At 45.7% G+C, this 23,014-nt stretch overlaps 1 protein-coding gene across 1 annotated transcript; it reads right to left on the bottom strand.

The window, feature by feature from the left end:
• Positions 1 to 960: 960 nt before the first annotated feature.
• Positions 961 to 15,306, bottom strand: LOC137535524 (zinc finger protein 84-like). The gene is made up of 2 exons (XM_068257364.1): positions 14,901 to 15,306; positions 961 to 2,520 (listed from the first exon to the last, which is right to left on the bottom strand). Exons 1-2 carry the CDS (start codon positions 15,256 to 15,258, stop codon positions 1,145 to 1,147), a joined length of 1,734 nt encoding a protein of 577 aa, XP_068113465.1. The 5' UTR covers positions 15,259 to 15,306; the 3' UTR covers positions 961 to 1,144.
• Positions 15,307 to 23,014: the final 7,708 nt, after the last annotated feature.

The following is a 23,014-nucleotide window of genomic DNA, read 5'->3' as shown; positions in this document are numbered from 1 at the left end:
GTAACATGCATTACTAACTTACTCGTGCTCCCCCCAAAACTAACAACTGCTGTAACATGCATTACTAACTTACTCATGCTCCCCCCAAAACTAACAACTGCTGTAACATGCATTACTAACTTACTCATGCTCCCCCCAAAACTAACAACTGCTGTAACATGCATTACTAACTTACTCGTGCTCCCCCCAAAACTAACAACTGCTGTAACATGCATTACTAACTTACTCGTGCTCCTCCAAAACTAACAACTGCTGTAACATGCATTACTAACTTACTCGTGCTCCCCCCAAAACTAACAACTGCTGTAACATGCATTACTAACTTACTCGTGCTCCCCCAAAACTAACAACTGCTGTAACATGCATTACTAACTTACTCGTGCTCCCCCAAAACTAACAACTGCTGTAACATGCATTACTAACTTACTCGTGCTCCCCCAAAAAGAACAGCTGCTCCAATTGTCCCACTTTGGATCCTGTCAGGTCCAGTGAAATTGTAAGATGAAATCCCCGCACTTTGATCGGCCCAATAGGCTGTCACTTGACAGGCAGCCTATTGGGCCAAAGTGCGGGGATCTCGTCCTACAAAGTGAATCAAGCCCCAAGTCAGCTAGCTAATTGTACAAGCTGTTAGTCGGTATTTCTCCTGTCTGGCTCTCGGGGAAATGGCTGATGTTGCTGAAACCCAAGAGAAGCTGAAGACGTGTCTGACACTTCCGCTGCCCGGCGGATCAACTGTATACACATTACCATGGCAACAGGGACGTAAACCCTCTGCTGTGCATGCACACTGTGCCAGTTTGAAAAATATTGTATGGCTCTTACAGAATTATAATATATATATATATATATATATATATATATATATATATATATATATATATATATATATATATATATATATATATATATATATATATATATATATATATATATATATATATATATATGTGTGGCGTTTATGGCTCTCAGCCAAACAAGTTTCTGACCCCTGATGTAAAAGGACACATATGTCCAAAACATTTCCCACCCTCAACATAAATGTCAGACAAGCAGAAACGTATGACTTCTCACCAGTGTGACATCCATAGTGTGTTACAAGCTCGGATTTACAGCCAAAACATTTCCCACACTCAGCACATGATTAGGGCTTCACACCAGTGTGACGTCTCTCATGTTTGGCAAGCTGTGCTTTTCTTACAAAGCATTTCCCACACTCAGCACATGAATAGGGCCTCTCACCAGTGTGAGTTCTCTCATGAATAATAAGTTGTGATTTATGCGCAAAACATTTCCAACACTCAGAACATGAATAGGGCTTCTCCCCAGTGTGAGATCTATCATGTTCGACAAGCTGTGATTTCCACCTATAACATTTATCACACTTAGTACATGAATAGGGCTTCTCATCAGTGTGACATCTCTGATGTTTGACAAGGTCCGATTTAGACCCAAAACATTTCCCACACTCTGCACATGAAAAGGGCTTTTCACCAGTGTGAGTTCTCTCATGTGTGACAAGATGTGATTTACTCACAAAACATTTTCCACACTCAGCACATGAATAGGGCCTCTCACCAGTGTGGGATCTCTCATGTGTGACAAGATGCGATTTACTCACAAAACATTTCCCACACTCAGCACATGAATAGGGCTTCTCACCAGTGTGAGATCTCTGATGTTTGACAAGGTCCAATTTAGACCCAAAACATTTCCCACACTCAGCACATGAATATGGCTGCTCCCCAGTGTGAGATCTCTGATGTTTGACAAGGTCTGATTTAAACCCAAAACATTTCCCACACTCAGCACATGAATAGAGCTTTTCACCAATGTGAGATCTCTGATGTCTGACAAGGCCTGATTTAAACCCAAAACATTTCCCACACTCAGCACATGAATAGGGCTTCTCACCAGTGTGAGATCTCTCATGTTGGACAAGCTTTGATTTCTCTGCAAACCATTTCCCACACTCAGCACATGAATAGGGCTTCTCAGCAGTGTGAGATATCTCATGTCTGACAAGCAGTGATTTATATACAAAACATTTTGCACACTCAGCACATGAATAGGGCTTCTCACCAGTGTGATATCTCTCATGTGTGACAAGGTTTGATTTCCGTACAAAACATTTCCCACACTCAGCACATGAATAGGGCTTCTCACCAGTGTGAAATCTCTCATGTCTGACAAGACGTGATTTCCATAGAAAACATTTCCCACACTCAGCACATGAATAGGGCTTCTCACCCGTGTGAGACCTTTCATGACTGATAAGACTTGATTTCTGCACAAAATATTTCCCACACGTGGAACAGGAATGAGACGCTCCAGCAGGAGGAGAACTGTGCTGGGTTTGAGGCCCCTCAGGGTTAGACAGGTGAGGGAAGGCTGGGGGAATATTTGGGGTCACCAGGATATCTGCAGGAGACTCTTGTCCAATGTCATCATCATCCATTGTACAGTCTGTGGATACAGAGAGACGAGTCTCTGAGAGGTTCCTGATGCCGGGACTCCGCGCTGCAAATAGAGAAACATCATCACTTCCTGTTGGAGAATTCTGAGGGGAGGAGCAATTATCATTAGGGAGGGTCAGTGAGCTGCTGATGACTCCAAGTTGATGCAAAGTCAGGGGCAGCATCCACAAAGCAGTACCGCATGCTGTAATGCAGAAAACAACTGATTTTACCGAGCATTTAGTGAAATGTCAATTCACTTAGGCTGTTACTGCTTCCCGAGCTGAAATTACCAACCAGTGAGGCAAATTACTGACTTGTGCAGTAAACACCTCAACGCATGTCAGTAAAATGTAAATTCATAACAAATAAAAGATGCGATAAAGTCCAGAAACATGTTCTGTAATTACCGGCAGCTCTGGTGTGAAAACAAGAGTGCAAAATTCCATGATTGGCAAGAGCAGAGAGCCAATAGGAACAGCCTCTGCCTCCCGCTACTCCCTGTGATATGCTGCGACACCTTCTAAGGAGGAACAAGCCCCTCCCCCCAGGCTGCAGACCAGAGAGCCAATAGGAACAGCCTCTGCCTCCCGCTACTCCCTGTGATATGCTGCAACACCTTCTAAGGAGGAACAAACCCCTCCCCCAGGCTGCAGAGCAGAGAGCCAATAGGAACAGCCTCCACCTCCTGCTACTCCCTGTGATATGCTGCAACACCTTCTCAGGAGAAACAAGTCCCTCCCCCGGGCTGCAGAGCAGAGAGCCAATAGGAACAGCCTCCGCCTCCTGCAACTCCCTGTGATATGCTGCGACACCTTCTCAGGAGGAACAAGCCCGTCCCCCAGGCTTCAGAGCAGAGAGCCAATAGGAACAGCCTCCGCCTCCTGCTACTCCCTGTGATATGCTGCGACAACTTCTCAGGAGGAACAAGCCCCTCCCTACCAGGCTGCAGAGCAGAAAGCCAATAGGAAAAGCCTCCGCCTCCTGCTACTTCCTGTGATATGCTGCGACACCTTCTCAGGAGGAACAAGCCCCTCCCCCAGGCTGCAGACCAGAGAGCCAATAGGAACTGCCTCCACCTCCTGCTACTCGCTGTGATATGCTGTGACACCTTCTCAGGAGGAACAAGCCCCTCCCCCCAGGCTGCAGACCAGAGAGCCAATAGGAACAGCCTCTGCCTCCTGCTACTCCCTGTGATATGCTGTGACACCTTCTCAGGAGGAACAAGCCCCTCCCCACCAGGCTGCAGAGCAGAAAGCCAATAGGAAAAGCCTCCGCCTCCTGCTACTTCCTGTGATATGCTGCGACACCTTCTCAGGAGGAACAAGCAACTCCTCCCCCAGGCTTCAGAGCAGAGAGCCAATAGGAAAAGCCTCCGCCTCCTGCTACTCCCTGTGATACGCTGCGAAACCTTCTCAGGAAGAACAAGCAACTCCTCCCCCCCAGACTGCAGAGCAACAGGCACAAAAAAGGTTTCCCCTGCAGCCCTTCAGACATTTAACCTTTTAGGTTCCTGTTTGAGGATGCGGAGGAGCTAGTGGGGGGAATCATCTAAGCATGGCATGTGTAATGTTTAAGTAAAACAAGGAAAAATACCGGTCTACTCACAAAGGGAGCACAATATCAAGTAAGTGAAGGTCCGCACGATGTCTCCACAATCCAAAGTTTATTAAGTACTCTTTTATCTGATTGGGATACGTTCTAAATAAACTTTGGATTGTGGAGACATCATGCCGACATTCGCTTACTTGAAGTTTAATGTTTATTGAGAGTTCATCTAAACTGTGGCTTTTAGATAAAATGTTAATAAAGGCGACACTCAGAGGGAGTAGAACAAACATTATTATAACGTACATTTAAAGGGATTCTGGGGATGTCTGTTACTACTATAACGCCATCAGTTATGGAGAGAACAGCATGTAACTGTTACCGCACAGGTCTTTTCCCGTAAATGACCGCTCTTCTACCGCACCTGTGTAAATCTTTGTGAATGCTTAAAAAAAAAAAAAAAAAAAAAAAAAAAAAAAATGAAAAATACTGCTAAAAAAAAAAAATGAAAAATACCGCATTCGGAAATTTCCTGACCATGGTGTTTTTTTTAACCACCCAAAGCTTTGTGAATGCTGCACAATACGGATTAGAAATGGCCCAGATAAAGCAGCTGCATAACTTTGCATATAATTAGCAGGGCTGTGGAGTCGAGGAGTCGGAGCAATTTTGGGGTACCTGGAGTCGTACAGAAATGCTCTGACTCCTAATAAATTTAAACCTTTATTAAAAAAATATTATAACATATTCTATGTCTCAGATAATAGTCATCAGAAATGACTTGAACATACAGTAATATGTACAGCACGGTGGCGTAGTGGTTAGCGCTCTCGTCTTGCAGCCCTGGGTCCCCGGTTCGAATCCCAGCTAGGTAGGCATCGGCAAGCAGTTTGTATGTTCTCCCCGTGTATGTGTGGGTTTCCTCCGGGTACTCCGGTTTCCTCCCACATGCCAAAAACATACAGATAAGTTAATTTGCTTCCCCTTAAATTGGCCCTAGATTATGGTATATGCACTACACAATACATACATAGACATACGACTATGGTAGGGACTAGATTGTGAGCCCCTCTGAGGGACAGTTAGCGACAATATACTCTGTACAGCGCTGCGTAATATGTCGGTGCTATATAAATACTTCAATAATAGTAGTGCTTAGCCCACAAACATGAAATAATAAACCAAATCAAACACAGTTACTTGTGCTGCTGCAATAAAGCATATACAGTACAGACCAAAAGTTTGGACACACCTTCTCATTCAAAGAGTTTTCTTTATTTTCATGACTATGAACATTGTAGATTCACACTGAAGGCATCCAAACTATGAATTACCACATGTGGAAGTATAGTACATAACCAAACAGTGTGAAACAACTGAAAATATGTCATATTCTAGGTTCTTCAAAGTAGCCACCTTTTGCTTTGATTACTGCTTTGCACACTCTTGGCATTCTCTTCATTAATAGTAATCATTTTTATATGAGCTGTAAATTGTTTAAACAAGTGCATTTGCATGTTAACACCTGTAACTATTGTCAGCTCCTGCACCAATTCTACCTGAGTTTCCAACTCCCTTTAGGGCTGGAACCCACTAGGAGCTATTTCTAATTGCTAGTGATTTGAAAAAGCTCTTGCTAATGTAATTGTATGGGGGATTTTAATAAAATCACATCGCTCTAGTGGGATCACACCCATAGCATTACATTAGCACGAGTTTTCAAATCGCAAAGTGCTCAGAAAATCGCTCCTAGTGGGTTTCTGGCCTGACTTATGAAATCAATTAATCTGATACAGCACATCTGGAAAGTATTCACAACACATCAATTGTTCCACATTTTGTTATGTTACAGCCTAATTCCCGAGTGGATTACATTCCTGCTTCCCTCAGAGTTCTACACACAACACTCCATAATGACAACGTGAAAAATATGTACTCGAGGTTTTGGCAAATGGATTCAAAATAAAAAAAATTCAGAGACATGACATATTGCATACAGTTGTGTACGAAGGAATAGCAGTGTGTTTAAAAAGGTGAATAAAGCTGAAAATCCTTCTAATGGCTTTTGTTTCCATACACACAAATGCATTAGGAACACTGCACATTCTATTCCAAATCAACACATAAAGAAAAATATATCAAATTTGTGTTGTTCCTCTAGAGATATAGGCTTCAATTCATCAAGCATTACCGCATTCGGTAATGCTGAAAACAGCTGAGTTAACGGAGCACTTAAGAAAATGTTAATTCATCAAAGCTGTTACCGAATGAGAAGCTGAAATGACAGAGCAATGAGATAAATTACCGACTTGTGCGCAACACATGTCAGCAAATGTCAGTAAATGTTAATTCATCAAGGTTACCACATTCGCTAACACATTCGGTGATTATCTCCAGCTCTCCCCTGTCCTTACAGGCTTCGAAAGCCTTCTGTGTGAATGTTTTCATGATTAGCAGGAGCAGGCAGCCAATATAAACAGCCCCTGTTCTCCTGCAAGTGCCGCTGATAGGTGCTGATAGGTCACAGGCTTCTCCACACAAGCTTCCAGACCCCCCAGGCAGTGAGCAGAGATAACGGGACAAAAGATATCCCCAGATGTCCTTCGGTGGTGTAACCCTTTGAGTCCCTGTTTGAATATACAAAGATGCAAGTGGTGAAATCACCAAGCATGGCATTTCTAATGTCTCCAGGAAGTTTATCTACGTTGTGGCAAATAAGTAAAATGTTAAGAAACACTGATGGACAGATTCAGAGCAGCAGAGGCAGTATAAGTAACAGTAAATATAACACGTTTACATAAAGGGATGTCTGGATGCCTTCTATTGTTATCAGCTTGTAACAACACAGAGACATTCCAAGCTGCTCTGCACCACTCTGCTGTTATCTAACAGCCTTTGATGAACTGAAGCCATAGTACTTAGGTAACTTAACGAACCTCTACCACACATGGGAAAATATTGATGAATTAGCACAGTGAAGTGTAAAATACCAAATGCGGTATTTTAAGGACTGGGGTTTTGTTATCGAACACCCTTTGATGAATTGAAGCCATAGAAGACAAGCGAATCTGAGGGCCTTTTTCCACTAGCCTGCGATTTGCGATTTGCTTCTGATCGCAAATCGCAAGGTACATTAAACTAATGGAAACTGCAGCAGCAATTTCCATTAGTGCGATCCGATTGCGATGCGATTTTGGTCAAAGCGCAATCGGTGTCCTGCCGCGTTTTGTATGCGATTGAGCTATACTATAATGAGTATAGTAGCTCAATCGCAATCGCAATCGCATAGTGGAAATTAAAACGCGATTGCGATCGCGATCGGAATCGCGATCGCAATCGCAACCGCATTTCATAGTGGAAAAGAGCCCTTAGACTGTTCAAAAAACAGCAATGTTTGTATTCTTCTTTACAAACTCAAACATTCACTATATAGGCTCAAAAATGTTCTAAGATTTTGCTTTCCTTTGAATCGCTGACGCGTATTTTCTGCCGTATAAGACAGAATATGAGAGGCAAAGTCCAGAGGAAAAAAATTGGTTATTATAGACACTTTTTGGTGTATAATTTTCTTGTTCAGCCATGGTTGTCTGTTTATTTGCTTCCACCACCATGCTTCACGGTCTTCACAGTGTACTGTGGCTTGAATTCAGAGGTCTACAGACAATTCCTTTGATTTCACGCATGTTTTGTGGTCTGATATGAAAAGTCAACTGTTTGTCGTTTTATAGAGACCTGTGTGCCTTCCTAAATCATGTCCAATAAACTGAATTTACCACAGGTGGACTCCAATTAACCTGCAGAAACATCTCACGAATGATCAGGAAACAGGATGCACCTGAGCTCAATTTTGAGCTTCATGGCAAAGGTTGTGAACACTTTATGTACATGTGCTTTCTCTATTTTTTTTTTCATTTTTAAGAAATTTGCAGAAACCTCAAGTAAAAGTTTTCATGATGTCATTACGGGGTGTTGTGCATAGAATTCTGAGGAAAAAAAATGTATTTAATCAATTTTGGAATACTGCTGTACTATAAGAAAATGTAGAAAAAGTGATGTGCTGTGAATGCTTTCCAGATACACTGTATACTCCTATACATAAGTCCCCCCCCCTACTGTGTCCAATCTGTGTAACATAATGCTTAGCGCTCTTTCACACTAGAGGCTGCGGCAGAAAAGGCTAAAAGGCTGCCTTTTGCTGTCAGCGTTTTTGTAGCCTTTCCATAGCATTTTCAAAGCATTTACAGCTCATATGGAAAGTCCTTTTTTTCTTTTAAAAATTAGTCAACAAGTCAGCAGTAAAACGCTTTGAAAAAGCTGGAAAAAAAAAAAGATGTAATTTGCATTTCCATTGACTATCATTGAAACGCGAAAAGCCGACGTTGGCTGTAAAAAAGCTCTTCAAACAGCAACGCCCAAACCTTGACAAATGCAAATTATGGTCTTGGCTGTAAAACGCCGAAACTAGCCTCTAGTGTGAAAGAGCCCTTAGTAACCATAATCAGTTTATTACAGGCCTGTAACACTAAGTCACCCCTACTGTGACCAATCTGTGTACAGTAATGTACAGTGACCATTATCAGCTTATTACAGGCTGGTAACACTAAGTCACCCCTACTGTGACCAATCTGTGTACAGTAATGTACAGTGACCATTATCAGCTAATTACAGGCCGGTAACACTGTCACCCCCTACTGTGACCAATCTGTGTACAGTAATGTACAGTGACCATTATCAGCTTATTACAGACTGGTAACACTAACTCACCCCTACTGTGACCAATCTGTGTACAGTAATGTACAGTGACCATTATCAGCTTATTACAGGCCGGTAACACTAACTCACCCCTACTGTGACCAATCTGTGTACAGTAATGTACAGTGACCATTGCCAGCTTATTACAGGCCAGTAACACTAAGTCACCCCTACTGTGACCAATCTGTGTACAGTAATGTACAGTGACCATTATCAGCTTATTACAGGCCAGTAACACTAACTCACCCCTACTGTGACCAATCTGTGTACAGTAATGTACAGTGACCATTGCCAGCTTATTACAGGCCAGTAACACTAAGTCACCCCTACTGTGACCAATCTGTGTACAGTAATGTACAGTGACCATTATCAGCTTATTACAGGCTGGTAACACTAAGTCACCCCTACTGTGACCAATCTGTGTACAGTAATGTACAGTGACCATTATCAGCTTATTACAGGCTGGTAACACTAAGTCACCCCTACTGTGGCCAATCTGTGTACAGTAATGTACAGTGACCATTATCAGCTTATTACAGGCTGGTAACACTAACTCACCCCTACTGTGACCAATCTGTGTACAGTAATGTACAGTGACAATTATCAGCTTATTACAGGCCAGTAACACTAAGTCACCCCTACTGTGACCAATCTGTGTACAGTAATGTACAGCGACCATTATCAGCTTATTACAGGCCAGTAACACTAAGTCACCCCTACTGTGACCAATCTGTGTACAGTAATGTACACTGACCATTATCAGCTTATTACAGGCCGGTAACACTAAGTCACCCCTACTGTGACCAATCTGTGTACAGTACAGCGAACATTATCAGCTTATTACAGGCCAGTAACACTAAGTCACCCCTACTGTGTCCAATCTGTGTACAGTAATGTACAGTGACCATTATCAGCTTATTACAGGCTGGTAACACTAAGTCACCCCTACTGTGACCAATCTGTGTACAGTAATGTACAGTGACCATTATCAGCTTATTACAGGCTGGTAACACTGTCACCCCTACTGTGACCAAGCTGTGTACAGTAATGTACAATGACCATTATCAGCTTATTACAGGCCAGTAACACTAAGTCACCCCTACTGTAACCAATCTGTGTACAGTAATGTGCAGTGACCATTATCAGCTTATTACAGGCCGGTAACACTAACTCACCTCTACTGTAACCAATCTGAGTACAGTAATGTACAGTGACCATTATCAGCTTATTACAGGCCAGTAACACTAACTCACCCCTACTGTGACCAATTTGTGTACAGTAATGTACAGTGACCATTATCAGCTTATTACAGGCCAGTAACACTAAGTCACCCCTACTGTGACTAATCTGTGTACAGTAATGTACAGTGACCATTATCAGCTTATTACAGGCCAGTAACACTAAGTCACCCCTACTGTGACCAATGTGTGTACAGTAATGTACAGTGACCATTATCAGCTTATTACAGGCCAGTAACACTAAGTCACCCCTACTATGACCAATCTGTGTACAGTAATGTACAGTGACCATTATCAGCTTATTACAGGCCGGTAACACTGTCACCCCTACTGTGACCAATCTATGTACAGTAATGTACAGTGACCATTAGCTTATTACAGGCCGGTAACACTAAGTCACCCCTACTGTGACCAATCTGTGTACAGTAATGTACAGTGACCATTATCCGCTTATTACAGGCCGGTAACACTAAATCACCCGTATAGTGACCAAGCTGTGTACAGTAATGTACAGTGACCATTATCAGCTTATTACAAGCCGGTAACACCAAGTCACCCCTACTGTGACCAATCTGTGTACAGTAATGTACAGTGACCATTATCAGCTTATTACAGGCTGGTAACACTAACTCACCCCTACTGTGACCAATCTGTGTACAGTAATGTACAGTGACCATTATCAGCTTATTACAGGCTGGTAACACTAACTCACCCCTACTGTGACCAATCTGTGTACAGTAATGTACAGTGACCATTATCAGCTTATTACAGGCCGGTAACACTAAGTCACCCCTACTGTGACCAATCTGTGTACAGTAATGTACAGTGACCATTATCAGCTGATTACAGGCTGGCAACACTAAGTCACCCCCTACTGTGACCAATCTGTGTACAGTGATGTACATGGACCATTATCAGCTTATTACAGGCCAGTAACACTAAGTCACCCCTACTGTGACCAATCTGTGTACAGTGATGTACATGGACCATTATCAGCTTATTACAGGCCAGTAACACTAAGTCACCCCTACTGTGACCAATCTGTGTACAATAATGTACAGTGACCATTATCAGCTTATTACAGGCCAGTAACACTAAGTCACCCCCTACTGTGACCAATCTGTGTACAGTAATGTGCAGTGACCATTATCAGCTTATTACAGGCAGGTAACACTAAGTCACCCCTACTGTGACCAATCTGTGTACAGTAATGTACAGTGACCATTATCAGCTTATTACAGGCCGGTAACACTAACTCACCCCTACTGTCACCAATCTATGTACAATAATGTACAGTGACCATTAGCTTATTACAGGCCGGTAACACTAAGTCACCCCTACTGTGACCAACCTGTGTACAGTAATGTATAGTGACCATTATCAGCTTATTACAGGCCAGTAACACTAAGTCACCCCTACTGTGACCAATCTGTGTACAGTAATGTGCAATGACCATTATCAGCTTATTACAGGCTGGTAACAACAAGTCACCCCTACTGTGACCAATCTGTGTACAGTAATGTACAGTGACCATTATCAGCTTATTGCAGGCCAGTAACACTAAGTCACCCCTACTGTGACCAATCTGTGTACAGTAATGTACAGTGACCATTATCAGCTTATTACAGGCCAGTAACACTAAGTCACCCCTACTGTGACCAATCTGTGTACAGTAATGTACAGTGACCATTATCAGCTTATTACAGGCCGGTAACACTAAGTCACCCCTACTATGACCAATCTGTGTACAGTAATGTACAGTGACCATTATCAGCTTATTACAGGCAGGTAACACTAAGTCACCCCTACTGTGACCAATCTGTGTACAGTAATGTACAGTGACCATTATCAGCTTATTACAGGCCGGTAACACTAACTCACCCCTACTGTAACCAATCTGTGTACAGTAATGTACAGTGACCATTATCAGCTTATTACAGGCTGGTAACACTAAGTCACCAATGTACAATAATGTACAGTGACCATTAGCTTATTACAGGCCGGTAACACTAAGTCACCCGTACTGTGACCAAGCTGTGTACAGTAGTGTACAGTGACCATTATCAGCTTATTACAGGCCGGTAACACCAAGTCACCCGTACTGTGACCAATCTGTGTACAGTAATGTATAGTGACCATTATCAGCTTATTACAGGCCGGTAACACTAAGTCACCCCTACTGTGACCAATCTGTGTACAGTAATGTACAGTGACCATTATCAGCTTATTACAGGCCGGTAACACTAAGTCACCCCTACTGTGACCAATCTGTGTACAGTAATGTACAGTGACCATTATCAGCTTATTACAGGCCGGTAACACTAAGTCACCCCTACTGTGACCAATCTGTGTACAGTAATGTACAGTGACCATTATCAGATTATTACAGGCCGGTAACACTAAGTCACCCCTACTGTGACCAATCTGTGTACAGTAATGTACAGTGTCCATTATCAGCTTATTACAGGCCAGTAACACTAAGTCACCCCTACTGTGACCAATCTGTGTACAGTAATGTACAGTGACCATTATCAGATTATTACAGGCCGGTAACACTAAGTCACCCCTACTGTGACCAATCTGTGTACAGTAATGTACAGTGTCCATTATCAGCTTATTACAGGCCAGTAACACTAAGTCACCCCTACTGTGACCAATCTGTGTACAGTAATGTACAGTGACCATTATCAGCTTATTACAGGCCGGTAACACTAACTCCCCCTACTGTGACCAATCTGTGTACAGTAATGTACAGTGTCCATTATCAGCTTATTACAGGCCAGTAACACTTAGTCACCCCTACTGTGACCAATCTGTGTACAGTAATGTACAGTGTCCATTATCAGCTTATTACAGGCCAGTAACACTAAGTCACCCCTACTGTGACCAATCTGTGTACAGTAATGTACAGTGACCATTATCAGCTTATTACAGGCCAGTAACACTAAGTCACCCCTACTGTGACCAATCTGTGTACAGTAATGTACAGTGTCCATTATCAGCTTATTACAGGCCAGTAACACTTAGTCACCCCTACTGTGACCAATCTGTGTACAGTAATGTACAGTGTCCATTATCAGCTTATTACAGGCCAGTAACACTAAGTCACCCCTACTGTGACCAATCTGTGTACAGTAATGTACAGTGACCATTATCAGCTTATTACAGGCCAGTAACACTAAGTCACTCCTACTGTGACCAATCTGTGTACAGTAATGTACAGTGTCCATTATCAGCTTATTACAGGCCAGTAACACTAAGTCACCCCTACTGTGACCAATCTGTGTACAGTAATGTACAGTGACCATTATCAGCTTATTACAGGCCAGTAACACTAAGTCACTCCTACTGTGACCAATCTGTGTACAGTAATGTACAGTGACCATTATCAGCTTATTACAGGCCAGTAACACTAAGTCACTCCTACTGTGACCAATCTGTGTACAGTAATGTACAGTGTCCATTATCAGCTTATTACAGGCCAGTAACACTAAGTCACCCCTACTGTGACCAATCTGTGTACAGTAATGTACAGTGACCATTATCAGCTTATTACAGGCCAGTAACACTAAGTCACTCCTACTGTGACCAATCTGTGTACAGTAATGTACAGTGTCCATTATCAGCTTATTACAGGCCAGTAACACTAAGTCACCCCTACTGTGACCAATCTGTGTACAGTAATGTACAGTGACCATTATCAGCTTATTACAGAACAGTAACACCAAGTCACCCCTACTGTGACCAATCTGTGTACAGTAATGTACAGTGACCATTATCAGCTTATTACAGAACAGTAACACCAAGTCACCCCTACTGTGACCAATCTGTGTACAGTAATGTACAGTGACCATTATCAGCTTATTACAGGCCGGTAACACTAAGTCACCCCTACTGTGACCAATCTGTGTACAGTAATGTACAGCGACCATTATCAGCTTATTACAGAACAAATAACACTAAGGCCTTCATAGAGCACAGTGCGGTAAATGTAAAGTGCTCTGTAAATCACAGCATTCTGTATTTTAGACTTTTGTGTGCTAATTCATAAAAATGTTCACAGGTGCGGTAGAAGTTCAGTAATTTACCGGCTTCAGTAGACAAAACTTTGTGCAGAGACAGCGTTACAATAGTAAGAGGCATCCTGACATCACTTTAGATGCACATGATTTGCTTTACTGTTTGTTATACTGTCTCTGCCCACTCTGAATCTATTAGTCTTTCTTAACATTTTATTTATTTGCCACAGCTTAGATGAAATCCCAGGAGACTTTACACATGCCCTGCTTAGATGATTTCCCCACTAGCTACTCTGCATCTTCTGCTCACTGCCTGGGGGTAGAAAAGCTGCACCCGCCGGAGGAGGCTTCAGGTCCTATCAAAATGCATCATCCCGACTCACAGGAGACAGGGGCTGTTTCTATTGGCTTCTGCTCCTGTCAGTCATAGCTTATCCCTCTCTGCTTGTCTGAGTAACGCTGGCTTCCCCCCAGTACTGCACACTCTCCGCTCTCATCTCGCCAATCACCACACCAGAGGTGACGGTAATAATTTCAGGCTTTTACCGCATGATCTATCCTTTATGAATTGACATTTACTGACATGTGTTCAGGTATTTACCGCACAAGTCAGTAATTTAGCTCACTGCTCGGTAACTTCAGCTTTTCATGCGGTAACAGCCTTTGTGAATCAAGTGCTGGGTAAAGTCAGCTGTTTTCTGCATTACCGAATGCGCTAATGCTTTATGAATCAACCATTAAGTGTCTTATGAGACAAATTCAAGAATAATTGTTTTAGATGACAAAAATCTAACATTAGTATTTAGTATAACTTCTAATATGGCCAGTCTGTGAGCAGTGACACGGTCATAATAACTAGAAAAATATATTTAATATTGATTACTCACCTGTTTTGCTCTCTGTAAGAGGGTCCGCTATAGTTGTCCTCATCATGTAACCCTCCTCCATACACCGCTGATCACTCCTCACATACTTCTCTTCTTCTTCCTCTTTACTTGTCCCCATCATGTCACCCTCCTCCATACACTGCTGATCAGTCCTCACATACGTCTCTTCTTCTTCTTTACTTGTCCTTATCATGTCACCCTCCTCCATAGACCGCTGATCACTCCTCACATACGTCTCTTCTTCTTCCTCTTTACTTGTCCCCATCATGTCACCCTCCTCCACAGACTGCTGATCACTCCTCACATATGTCTCTTCTTCTTCCTCTTTACATGTCCTCATCATGTCACCCTCCTCCATAGACTGCCGATCACTCCTCACATACGTCTCTTCTTCTTCCTCTTTACATGTCCTCATCATGTCACCCCCCTCCATAGACTGCTGATCACTCCTCACATACGTCTCTTCTTCTTCCTCTTTACATGTCCTCATCATGTCACCCCCCTCCATAGACTGCTGATCACTCCTCACATACGTCTCTTCTTCTTCCTCTTTACTTGTCCTCATCATGTCACCCTCCTCCATAGACTGCTGATCACTCCTCACATATGTCTCTTCTTCTTCCTCTTTAATTGTCCTCATCATGTCTCCCACCTCCATAGACTGCTGGTCACTCCTCACATACGTCTCTTCTTCTTCCACTTTAACCACAGCACTTCCATGTATCAGTTCACCACCCTAAGTGCACAAAATGAGAGGAAATGTAAAATAAATGTGAACACAGATAACAGCATTCACAGGAGGAAACAATTTCATACAGTACAGAGACACTGATGACCCTCATCCAACCTACCTGATAATGGTGGGGGGTAGTGGGAACGTCTTGTGGACAATCCAGGGAATAAAGAGGACCTGTACATCTCTCTGGTGGGTTTCTGTTACTGGATATATCTGTAGGAAACACACACACTGACTGAATACATTGTCTCTATGTGTTTATCAGATGATGGGGGATCTAGGTGGACAATCCTGGGAGTAAAGAGGACCTGTATATCTCTCTGGTGGGTTGCTGTTACTGGATACATCTGTAAGAAACACACATACTGACTGAATACATTGTCTCTATGTGTTTATCAGATGATGGGGGATATAGGGGACCCTCCATACTGTGCTCTCATTTAGAAGAAATGAAAGTCTCCTCTTACCCGGTGATGTGAGGGGCGACTGATTCTCTATTATGGTGTCCTTGTAGAGGTCCTTGTGTCCTTGTATACACTGCTCTTCCTCCATGGAGAAATAGATGGCGACATCCTGGCATTTCATAGGAACCTGACATACATAATTATACAGTCACCGCCGTGACACACCCCTTACTGTAACTGAACAATATCCCATAATTCCCAGCACCGCTCACCTCTCCTGTCAGCAGCTCTATCATCTTCCCAGTGATTTCCAGAATATTCTGCTTGTTGTGTCCCTTAGATATCAGGGAGTGAGGTGGGGGCACCGTGATGGTCACATGATCACCAGACTTTACTGAAGGAAATCTCTGTATAGAAAGACCAACATTAATGTCACATGACCTCCCAGAATCCTCATCACCTCTCCAGTCAGTGTTGTGTTTTGTTTTGTTTTCATAAAGATAAGAGTGACATCAGGTGACCTCCCAGAATTCCCCTCAACTCTGCAGTCAGGTGTGTTTTATTAACCACCCTAGCATTCTGTTAAATGTGCCAGGGTGGCGGCACAGCAGTATTATTTTTTTTAAATCTTGTAGCTAGCCTAGCGCTAACTACATGATTCCCCCCTCCCTGCAGCATCCCTCCCACCCCTCCGATCCCCGCCGCCACGTATCCCCATAAGGAAATCCCGTTCTGAACGGGATTTCCTTTAGGGCTTCCCCCGTCGCCATGGCGACAATCGTGATGACGTCATCAGGAGTCCCGATCCACCCCCAGCACTGCCTGGCATTGATTGGCCAAGCTGCGCACAGGGTCTCAGGGGGGGGGGGGGGCTGCAACATGGCGGGTAGCGGTGCCAACCGTCCTAAACACACAGCTAGCAAAGTGCTAGCTGCACGTTTAAAAAAAAAAATGAAGAAAATCGGCCCGCCAGGGCCTGAGCGGCGCCCTCCGGTGGTTATGGACGAGCTGAGCTCGTCCATACCGCCAAGGAGGTTAATAGAGATAAGTGATGTCATGTGACCTCCCAGAATCCTCCTCACCTCTCCAGTCAGCAGACAGATGATCTCCAGGGTGAGGTTGAATATCCTCTCGGTCATGTGACTCTGGTCCTCGTCCATCCTCAGTGATGTGGTCATGTGACTCTGGTCCTCATCCATCCTCAGTGATGGGGTCATGTGATCTGTACGGGATGCTGCTGCCTTTGGATAGATAATAATGGGAGGATAATTCAGGTTGCACAGTTGTCAGTGGTGAAACTACCAATACAGGATCCCCCTCCCCCATTACTCCCCATTGCTGTCACTTGTGGGTGGTGGGGCCATGCAGAGTATTGCAGGAAAGCATAATAAGCTGGTTTATAGCTACCTGTGCACTATACTCACAGCCTGCTGCAGTCCTGTCCTCCCTCTGCCTCCTCTCCAGCTGGCCTTCTCTCCTCACATCCACCTCCCACTGTTACCATTCCTGTGATGTTACAGCAGTGCTGGGAGTGGTAGATGGATGAGGATATGAGGATATGAGGACAGTCTCCCCCTCAGCGCTCCCCCTCCAGCATCTATCACAGTGGCAGCAGCGACAGGCAGAAATACATACTTCCATTTACCGCGGGGTCGGATCTCTCTTTAAGTGCCTCACGCTACTTCCTGTTTAAACGGGAAGTAGTGTCAGACACTTAAAGAGAGGAACCTCCGGCGGTGGATGTGTTCGTGCCCGCCGCTGCTGCTAGTGATAGATGCTGGAAGGGAAGCGCTGAGAGAGTTCGAGGTAGGGGGGGGGGGGGGAACTGTCCGCCCTCCCCACTGATGTCCAATGCTTTCCCCTCATGCTGCGACCCCTCCTGACCCCCAAAACGGCCATGAGTAGGCCCCAGGCTCCCCCGTGGTTGCATGGCTTGCAGCCCTTATTATTACGCCCCTGTTTGGGGCTTCCTCCAACACCCCCGGCCTGATCACTCCCACGACATCCTCTTCTTCCTCTCTGTTCGCCCACAATTGGCTCTGGGATGTCCTCTGTTCCGGGGCCAACTGCCCATGTGCAGTCCAGCCAGGCGCGCTCCCCTGTCTCACTCTCGTCACGGAGCGTACTGTGCAGGCACAGAACATTTGAGGCGACATGAATGCAGAGGGAGCGTACTGTGCAGGAGACATGAATGCAGAGGGTGCGTACTGTGCAGGCGACATGAATGCAGAGGGTGCGTACTGTGCAGGCGACATGAATGCAGAGGGTGCGTACTGTGCAGGCAACATGAATGCAGAGGGAGCGTACTGTGCAGGCGACATGAATGCAGAGGGAGCGTACTGTGCAGGCGACATGAATGCAGAGGGAGTGTACTGTGCAGGAGACATGAATGCAGAGGGAGCGTACTGTGCAGGAGACATGAATGCAGAGGGAGCGTACTGTGCAGGCGACATGAATGCAGAGGGAGCGTACTGTGCAGGCGACATGAATGCAGAGGGAGCGTACTGTGCAGGAGACATGAATGCAGAGGGAGCGTACTGTGCAGGCGACATGAATGCAGAGGGAGCGTACTGTGCAGGCGACATGTATGCAGAGGGAGCGTACTGTGCAGGCGACATGAATGCAGAGGGAGCGTACTGTGCAGGCGACATGAATGCAGAGGGAGCGTACTGTGCAGGCGACATGAATGCAGAGGGAGCGTACTGTGCAGGCGACATGAATGCAGAGGGAGTGTACTGTGCAGGAGACATGAATGCAGAGGGAGCGTACTGTGCAGGAGACATGAATGCAGAGGGAGCGTACTGTGCAGGCGATATGAATGCAGAGGGAGCGTACTGTGCAGGAGACATGAATGCAGAGGGAGCGTACTGTGCAGGCGACATGAATGCAGAGGGAGCGTACTGTGCAGGCGACATGAATGCAGAGGGAGCGTACTGTGCAGGCGACATGAATGCAGAGGGAGCGTACTGTGCAGGCGACATGAATGCAGAGGGAGCGTACTGTGCAGGCGACATGAATGCAGAGGGAGCGTACTGTGCAGGCGACATGAATGCAGAGGGAGCGTACTGTGCAGGCGACATGAATGCAGAGGGAGCGTACTGTGCAGGCGACATGAATGCAGAGGGAGCGTACTGTGCAGGCGACATGAATGCAGAGGGAGCGTACTGTGCAAGAGACATGAATGCAGAGGGAGCGTACTGTGCAGGAGACATGAATGCAGAGGGAGCGTACTGTGCAGGCGACATGAATGCAGAGGGAGCGTACTGTGCAGGCGACATGAATGCAGAGGGAGCGTACTGTGCAGGCGACATGAATGCAGAGGGAGCGTACTGTGCAGGAGACATGAATGCAGAGGGAGCGTACTGTGCAGGAGACATGAATGCAGAGGGAGCGTACTGTGCAGGAGACATGAATGCAGAGGGAGCGTACTGTGCAGGCGACATGAATGCAGAGGGAGCGTACTGTGCAGGCGACATGTATGCAGAGGGAGCGTACTGTGCAGGCGACATGAATGCAGAGGGAGCGTACTGTGCAGGCGACATGAATGCAGAGGGAGCGTACTGTGCAGGCGACATGAATGCAGAGGGAGCGTACTGTGCAGGCGACATGAATGCAGAGGGAGCGTACTGTGCAGGCGACATGAATGCAGAGGGAGCGTACTGTGCAGGAGACATGAATGCAGAGGGAGCGTACTGTGCAGGAGACATGAATGCAGAGGGAGCGTACTGTGCAGGAGACATGAATGCAGAGGGAGCGTACTGTGCAGGCGACATGAATGCAGAGGGAGCGTACTGTGCAGGAGACATGAATGCAGAGGGAGCGTACTGTGCAGGCGACATGAATGCAGAGGGAGCGTACTGTGCAGGCGACATGAATGCAGAGGGAGCGTACTGTGCAGGCGACATGAATGCAGAGGGAGCGTACTGTGCAGGCGACATGAATGCAGAGGGAGCGTACTGTGCAGGCGACATGAATGCAGAGGGAGCGTACTGTGCAGGCGACATGAATGCAGAGGGAGCGTACTGTGCAGGCGACATGAATGCAGAGGGAGCGTACTGTGCAGGCGACATGAATGCAGAGGGAGCGTACTGTGCAGGCGACATGAATGCAGAGGGAGCGTACTGTGCAGGCGACATGAATGCAGAGGGAGCGTACTGTGCAGGCGACATGAATGCAGAGGGAGCGTACTGTGCAGGAGACATGAATGCAGAGGGAGCGTACTGTGCAGGAGACATGAATGCAGAGGGAGCGTACTGTGCAGGCAACATGAATGCAGAGGGAGCGTACTGTGCAGGCGACATGAATGCAGAGGGAGCGTACTGTGCAGGCGACATGAATGCAGAGGGAGCGTACTGTGCAGGAGACATGAATGCAGAGAGTGCGTACTGTGCAGGCGACATGAATGCAGAGGGTGCGTACTGTGCAGGCGACATGAATGCAGAGGGAGCGTACTGTGCAGGCGACATGAATGCAGAGGGAGCGTACTGTGCAGGCGACATGAATGCAGAGGGAGCATACTGTGCAGGAGACATGAATGCAGAGGGAGCGTACTGTGCAGGCAACATGAATGCAGAGGGAGCGTACTGTGCAGGCGACATGAATGCAGAGGGAGCGTACTGTGCAGGCGACATGAATGCAGAGGGAGCGTACTGTGCAGGAGACATGAATGCAGAGGGAGCGTACTGTGCAGGCGATATGAATGCAGAGGGAGCGTACTGTGCAGGCGACATGAATGCAGAGGGAGCGTACTGTGCAGGCGATATGAATGCAGAGGGAGCGTACTGTGCAGGAGACATGAATGCAGAGGGAGCGTACTGTGCAGGAGACATGAATGCAGAGGGAGCGTACTGTGCAGGCAACATGAATGCAGAGGGAGCGTACTGTGCAGGCGACATGAATGCAGAGGGAGCGTACTGTGCAGGCGACATGAATGCAGAGGGAGCGTACTGTGCAGGAGACATGAATGCAGAGGGAGCGTACTGTGCAGGCGATATGAATGCAGAGGGAGCGTACTGTGCAGGAGACATGAATGCAGAGGGAGCGTACTGTGCAGGCGACATGAATGCAGAGGGAGCGTACTGTGCAGGCGACATGAATGCAGAGGGAGCGTACTGTGCAGGAGACATGAATGCAGAGGGAGCGTACTGTGCAGGCGACATGAATGCAGAGGGTGCGTACTGTGCAGAAGACATGAATGCAGAGGGAGCGTGCGCCGGCCGGGCCGCACATGCACAGTTGGCCCCGGACTGAAGGACTTTCCAGGGCCAATTGTAGGCAAACGGAGAGATAGAAGAGGACGCCGTGGGAGAGATCAGGCTGGAGGAAGCCCCAGGTATGTATATTTTATAGGGACTCGTTTGTCTCTGGTTCCCTTAGAAGTACACATGAACTGAGAGGTACACGGAGGCTACAATATTTATTTCCTGTTAAATATTGCCAGTTGCCTGGCTGTCCTGCTGATCTCTTTGGCTGCAGTGGTGTCTGAATCACACACTTGAAACACGCAAGCAGCAAATCTAGTCACACTTCAGTCAGAGCACCCCATATTGCTGTCACTTCAGGTGTACTATAATGCCTATCAGGAGTAGAAGGTGCTGGGGTGCGGGTGATAAAGGAATCAGGCTTACCTGTAACAATGGAATCTCATGATTAATGGGCACCTCTGCATCTGCCATGGCTCTGTGTACAGCACACACACTCTCAGGGACTTCTGGGTAATGGCAGCCAGTGGGCGGTGGCATCATGACATCATACATGCTATGTGAGGCTGGGATCGCCATGTTGGAGACTGGCAGGATGTATCCATACATAGTACTATCTGCCCTTACTATGTAGAGTCATGTAGTGTGGGCAGTCATCAGATGTATAGGAGTTTTATACCTCTGTACACAGGGAAATATTCAGAACACAATTATGTGGTGAACATAAGGCCACAAAATGCATTAGCACAAACATAATTACAGATCGTTATCTGCTGCCATCTAGTGGTCAGTTGCCAGAATTGCATGCAAAGGAAAAAAGTGAGGCAAAACTTGATACAAAACACCTTTACCCTTCCTCAGCACAGGAATATGGGTGAGACAAAAACCCCTATAGACGTCCGCTGCAGGCAGAAGTAGACCCCCCTAAAATGCAAACCAAGGAGAAAACCAAAGGACTGCCAGCCACCAGCGGCCCCAGATCCCTCACTAGTGGCCAAACCACACGGTTCTTCTAGAAAACACACAATGAGGTTGATTCATTAACTGGTGTTGCTACAGCAGCGTGAGTTAAATGGCAGCATTGTGACTTAAATACAGCGTTCACATGAAGGCCCGGATTTACCTCACTGGAGCCTATAGGCACAGATGTCCTGGCACAATAGACTTCCCCCTCCATGATCCTACAAACCCCCACCGAATTGCACCACAAGTACAAGTCAATGCAAAATTACACATTCTAATTATGTACAAAATTAATTTCTTAATAGTTTAAAAGTTTGCATTATGATATAATTTTCATTATAATTGTGAATTTCGCTGTGAAATTACTATTACAGGTATACGAAATTTCAGATTTCAATTTCAAATGGCAGCCACTACTTCAGGCTCCTCCCGTTGGGCCGCCGCTTCAGTACTATACCATCCAAAACCACCAGGCAGAAGAACACCTTCTTTCCCCAGGCCGTTCGGTCACTGAACTCTGACTTTCCCCGGTCCGGCCTGCACTCATAATTGCCGGGTCGACAGCTGGTCCCCGTCGCTGCCTCCTCTGTATATCTGATTACTGCATTTCAAATTGTATGTGTTGTTGTATCTGTCTATGCCATGTGTACTACAAATAATTCCGATTATGGCTCTTGCTGTACTTGGCGAAATAAAACTGATTCTGATTCTGAAATTTCAGATCATCAGCGGCTGCAGTTAGCCTATTCACCACTGGGTGGAGATCAAACCTCTTCCAAGTGGAACGCACGGACAGGAAGTAAACAAAGC

This window comes from Hyperolius riggenbachi, chromosome 10 (assembly GCF_040937935.1).
Source record: "Hyperolius riggenbachi isolate aHypRig1 chromosome 10, aHypRig1.pri, whole genome shotgun sequence".
NCBI lineage: Eukaryota > Metazoa > Chordata > Amphibia > Anura > Hyperoliidae > Hyperolius > Hyperolius riggenbachi.
Note: the sequence above shows the minus strand (reverse complement) of the source record. Positions and strands in the feature narration are given on the sequence as shown.

What these genes read in the sequence shown, in the direction of transcription:
- LOC137535524 (XM_068257364.1), bottom strand. Translation starts at nt 15,258, where the DNA reads ATGGAGGAGGGTGACATGATGAGGACATGTAAAGAGGAAGAAGAAGAG. An exon ending in TCTTACAGAGAGCAAAACAG is followed by an intron (nt 2,521 to 14,900) that starts GTGAGTAATCAA and finishes CTCTATTTGCAG; the next exon opens with CGCGGAGTCCCGGCATCAGG.